This window comes from Eschrichtius robustus, chromosome 3, assembly GCF_028021215.1.
Source record: "Eschrichtius robustus isolate mEscRob2 chromosome 3, mEscRob2.pri, whole genome shotgun sequence".
NCBI classification, from domain to species: domain Eukaryota; kingdom Metazoa; phylum Chordata; class Mammalia; order Artiodactyla; family Eschrichtiidae; genus Eschrichtius; species Eschrichtius robustus.
In genome coordinates, this window is record NC_090826.1 from 117759680 (window position 1) to 117765679 (window position 6000).

Genomic DNA, 6000 nt, shown 5'->3' on the forward strand with positions numbered 1-6000 from the left:
GTTTCATCTTTGTTTCCTCCACAAAATCTTGCATAGTTCTTGGAACATAGTAAGGGTTTAATGAAGTGTTCAGTTGATTAATTAATCAATTAAATTCAGCTCCCAGAAATGACTCTCGTGTAGGAATTTCGTGCAGTATACCAGGGAAGCCACACAGACATGGTTCTCTTGGCTTTGACTTTCACCTTTCAGGCTCCACACCCCTGCACTTTCATTTCCCATTTGCAGGTCCTCAGAACACAAAGCTGGTGGCCCTGAAACAACTTGGAACTCTCACGCACTGCTTGGTTCAACCACTTTGGAAAACAGTTTGGCAGCAACTGCCAGAGGTATACCTACATACCCAGTGATTCTACCCCCAGAGATACGCCCAACAGACGTGCATGCACTAAAAGTCTCATAGAGGACTTCCCTGGTGGTCCAGTGGTTTAAATTCTGCGCTTCCACTGCAGGGGCCGTGGGCTCCATCCCTGGGCAAGGAACTAAGATCCCGCATGCCAAGCAGCTTGGCCAAAAGGCTCTTAGCAGCGTGACTATAATAGGGAAAAAACCCTTGAAACAACCCAAAGGTTCATCAATGGTAGAATAGATTAATAAACTATTATATAGTCATACAATGAAATACAGCCATGAAAACGACCAGCTGCAACTGATAGCAGAGATAAATCTCATCAGATGTTGAGCAAAAGAAGCCAAATACAGGAGTATATACTTTATGATTCCATTTATATACAGGCAAAACTAACCAATGATGTTAGAAGTCAGAAGAGTGGTTGTATTTGTGGAAGAGGGTGGAGGTAAGGAAAGGAGGGAACATGTGGTAGACACACAGGTGTTTTCACTTAACAATAACTCATTGAGATGGGACGTTTATAATTTTGCACACTTTTCTGCACACGTATCATGAAGACAGTGGCCCAGCTATCTCTGGAGGGATTTCTATAGAACTGGTTTCCTCCAGTGGTGCTGCAGCCCTGAGTTCTCTGAGTCCTGACCTCTCTCTCCTGTGGACAGATACTTCACTCTTCACACTTTGTCTGAGGGGGAGTGCAATCAGGAAAAGATGGACAAGAATAAATCCAGCCTTTTTAGAACTTGTCTGGATCCCAGCCAGGGCAGTTGCGATCAGTGACTCCTTCCTGAGAAGTGAAAGTTTCAACACAACCTATGGGAAGAGCCTGCAGCCTTCAGAGCTGATCTGTTAGATGCTGTCCCTGCCCCTTTTTTTTGTCCAGCACATCTCACCCCAGACCTTGTTGCCCCTGGGCATTTATAGCCTCTGGTGTGTCCTTTGTAGTTTCTTCAGAATGCATAGCCAAAACCTGAATTTAGGGTCCAAAATGAACTTCAGTGCCCAAGTCCACACTTATGGGCAGTGATTTGAAGGTCCCTGGTCCCCAAACCATCTGACCCAAAAATTATCCCACTCTTCCTCTAAGATGCCTGAAAACAATTCATTTACTCACTCAACTAACATGTTTGGAGCACTTACTGTGTTGGGCACTTCGTTGGGCACTAATCACAGCTGTAATTATATACTGATGGATATAAATGGTGTAGGCTCCATGAACAAAGGGGCCGTGTACTTAATCACTACTGAATCCTAAATATCTTGTCCAGCACCTGGTGCAGAGCTACTCAAAACATATCCAGGGAAGGAATGGGAATAGAGAGGGAGATGCTATTGTGAAAACAGACTACTTTACATTACGATGTAATCATGTGATTAAATGTCTTGAATACATGTTCCTTTAAGTTAAAAATGTTGAAGACTCCCTAAGAGCCTGGTTATGATAATGAGAAACCCTCAGAAAAGGGTCACACATTAAAACTTTATCATCTTATCTCAAGATTCTCTAACTCACTTTCTCTTCAACTAATTAAAGTCAACAAAGGATTACTGAATAGTCTCTCTTCTTTACTCTGACTACAAAACTAAGTGAAATATATGCCCTGCCTCCAAAGAGCTGAATAACATGAGCATTCATTTTGGAGGACTTGTTATAACTCAACATTTCTCTAAACACTTTATACACTATATCTCATCTAATCCTCACACATCCCCCAGGAAATGGGCACCACTGTTAACTTCATGTTATGAATGAAAAATTGAGAAACAAGAAGTTAGTTAACTTCCTCAAGGCCACAGAGGTAGTTAGTATTTACATGCTTTAAAATCTAAAACAGTTTTCCCAATAAAGCTTTCTGGTAGGCAGATAAACTCACTTTATTCCATGGATTATTTAAAGTACTCATTCATTCAATAAATACATATTGAGGGTCTACTTGTGCCAGATACTGTTCTAGATGCTGAAGATACAGCAGTGAACAAAACAAACAAAAGCCCTGGCCTCAAGGATCTTACATTCTAATGAGGTAAAGAAGAGCCTAGGAGATAGAAAATAAGACAAATAAGTAAACAGATAGTATGTAAAATGGAGACGAGCACTACAGAGAAAAATAAACGAAGAGGGAGATAAGAAGTTACAGGATGAAGGCGTTGACATTTTTAATGGGAAAGATATCACTGCAGAAGTGTTATTTGAGCAGAATGAGGAAGCAAGCCTCATGGCAAATGAGGGGAAAGCAGCATTCTAAGTGGAGAAGACAGTGCAAAGCCCCCAAGTGGAACATGCGTGAGGACCAGCAGGCCAGCGTGGCTGAAATGCAGTGAGAAGATCACAGAGGAAGGGGCGGTGGTTAGGGAGGTCCGATCACGTGGGCCATTGCAAAATGTATGGCTTTTACTCTACGTGAAGTGAGAAGCCTTTGGAAGACTTTTGCAATGCTCAAGAGTGATATGAGCCTCTTACACATATGTGATGCATATTACATTCTTCAGTAAACCAAGTCTTAGAAAAAATGTTTCACTATCATTGTACCACCTGATGGGATGCACTGAAAAAGACATGCCATCACTTTCGTGGTATTCCTGCCAAAAGTGCATGACCTAAGTCTTATGACAAAACATTAGACAAACTCAGATTGTGGAACCCTCTAGAAAACAACTGACTTGTATTCCACAAATGTCAAACTCATAAAAGACAAAGAAAGGAATAATTATAGATTGAAGATGACGAAAAAGACATAACAACTGAATGCAATACATGATCCTGATTGGATTCTGGATGGGGAAAAAAGATGTTGTAGAGCACATTTTGGAGACAGTTGGTAATATTTAAATATGGACTGTATGTTTGATTGTATCTATGTTAAATTTACTAAATTTGATACCTGTGCTGATATGATATGATATGATATGATATGATATGATATATGATATGATATTGGAACATCCTTGTCCTTAGAAGATGTGTGCTAAAGTAGTTAAGAGTAAAGGGGCATGATGTCTGAAACTTACTCTTGAATATTCCACAAAAATAATTATTATTATACAGCTATACACACATACCTATATTTGGAGAGAAAGAGAAATAAGGCAAATGTGATAAAACGTTAACAACTGGTGAATCTAGGTGAAGGAAATACAAAAATTCTTTGTGCTATTCTTGCAACTTCCCTGAAACTTCAAAATTATTTTCAATTAAGAAGTTTAAAACTTGAACTAAATAAACAGAGCAGTTTCAGTCAGCTTACATCAGCCGGCCCCACAGACACAGGGCATAGCAAGAAGAGAGAGAAGTTCCCTAAGACCAAAGTCCATCCGTCCCTGTGCTCAAAGAATCACTTGCCAGGCTCCCCCCTACCCCCTACCAATGAGTCTTGTCATAGCCACACCCAAAGAGAGCACCACAGCCCTGGGAATGAGGATGGAGGGAGCACCATCCTCCTGCCACTTGGGCTCATGATCTGAGTCAGCCTCAACCTTCTGTCCCTCCCACCCCCAAAGCCAGGCATCAAAGCATGTGGGTCCTATCTCCGCTTTCAAGGCTACTTAGCCCAGGTTCCAACCTAGCTCTCTTACCTAGGATCCCGCGTCTTTGGGTCCCCCCAGCCCACACGCATGAGCCCCAGTCTCCAGACTTCTCTCTCTGCTCCCTGTTCCTTATTACACCCTGCCTTACTCCGCCTGTACTCGTTACAAAAGCCGGAGCCTAGAATGTGTCTTCTTGAAAGATACCAGAGTGCTCAGGGGCTCAGTGATTGAACTGAGTACCCAGGGATGGCTTCTAACAGGCCTTGCACAAATACTTCCTTGTGCCTCTGTTTCTTCCCTTTGCACAGAAGTGTGCCCTCCTCTCACTGCACCCCGCGCTCTTGATGCCCCTCAAAGAGTCGCTGATCTAAAATGCAGGCTCCAAGTCTCAGAGCATCCTAGACAGGGTTGGAAAAAGAGGGGGAGCCTGCTTCCCACACACACAAACATTAGTTGGCTTGGGGCCCAGCTGACAGTTATCAGTTTGCTATGGAGCTTCCTTATAGATGTCTCCTTCTCTTCCCTTCCCCGCACCCTGCCCCCAGACAACATTTCCCTAATAATTCTCAGGCTCCCATGGCCTCTGGGCTGCTGGAAGAGCTGAGGGATGAGGGACCAGGCCATGCTGGTAAAGCCTCTGTTCTGGCCTTGGCCTCACACTTCCCCTCTCCCCTCCCCCTTGCCAGGGCTCAGCTTTCCTGCCTCAGAGAATAATCTGTCAGTCTCTGAGCTCCAGTACCCCTACTTCCTTGGAGAAACCCATGAAGCTCATGGCCACTTCTCCTCTCTGCTGGTAATCCCACCAAATTAGAGGATATTTCCTTTGTCTTTCTTACAGCCAGCAGGGAGGATACTTTCTCCCCACTAGACAGAAAGGAAAACTGAAGCCAGTGGAAAAGACTCACCTTGCCTGAGGTGGCCTGGATTGCTTGGCCAGAGGCACTTCTCAAGGACCTCCCAACCCACTGCCAGCCTCTGCTCGCTGACCCAGCCTGTCCAGAGCTGCGGGGAACTGCTCAGTCACAGTTCCAGGTCACCATGTAAGCAGCACAACCCAGACGCTCTGGATGCTGATCTCCCTGAAGGCCACGGCCCCTAGTCCATACCAACCCCACCCCTGCCAGGCTGAGCCTCCTTACCTTGGCCCCGATGCCCCTTGATGAGCAGGAGGAGTGTGAGGGTAAGCGCTTGCCCCAACATCCCCACAAGACAGAGGGGTCAGGCCGGGTCCTCTCCCACCAGATGCTCTGCCCTGCACAGGCTCAGCAGCCACCCATCAGCAGGAGGGTGACGGGGAGCAGAACTGCCTCGCTCCAGCCACAGTTTCCTCAACTTGAGGCTGTTCTCATTAGCTGAACGCTAACAAGGCCGTTGAGGAAGCCCCAGGCCCTGGACCTGGTCTGGTAGTTCCTGCAAGCTAAACTTGCAAAGTCTGCCTCAAGTGGGCGGGTGCTCAGAGTTCACAGTGACTCACAAAACCAGCTTCAAAATCTTGTCCCAAGCTCTGCCCCAGCCCAGCTGCTTTGTTTAAAGGACAGATGTCCAAGAAATTTTCCAATTCTCTGCATCCTACTGGCAATATGGAGAAACCTACATGGGGACCAAACAGCCATCATCAGAGCCTGTCCCATCCCAACAGACATGGTGAAGGTGGAGGGGAGAGGGTTTGGGAAGGATGTGGACTGAGAAGTGGAACCCTAGATAAGTGGGTGAAATGTTGAAGAAGACAAGTAGGGGGCACTGGAAAAATCTAACAGGCCTGGGGAATCTCTGCAAGTTGATACCAAAGTTTAAGCATATGCAAATTAAATTTTTTTTCTTAAGAATGTGTTTTTGCCCTAGTTTCCTATCTGTACTTCTAAATTCCCTCCCTTCTTCTTTTTCTACTTTCCTTTAATAGTCCTTTATTCCTTCTCTCAGCTTCTCTCACCCAGACAGGATGTAGACGCATGTTTGCTTCCCCCTAGCACGCACTTTGATTCCACCCTCCAGAAAGGCCAGGTAGCATCTGATCCTCTTCACCCCGCCAGGGAGAGGTGGAGGCAGCCCACCTTCCCCAGAACGCAATTGCTTTGAGACCACACCCCAGCGTTCTATGCCTTTCTCTTTCTTCTTCTTTCTCC

General features: G+C 45.3%; 1 protein-coding gene across 1 annotated transcript in view; it reads right to left on the bottom strand.

The window, feature by feature from the left end:
- CD244 (CD244 molecule) overlaps positions 1-5077 on the bottom strand; it is a 28523-nt gene extending 23446 nt beyond the window's left edge. Inside the window, exon 1 of the mRNA XM_068537610.1 lies at positions 5017-5077. Within this exon, the coding sequence (XP_068393711.1) occupies positions 5017-5077 (61 nt within the window). The remainder of the gene's footprint in view (positions 1-5016) is intronic.
- Positions 5078-6000: the final 923 nt, after the last annotated feature.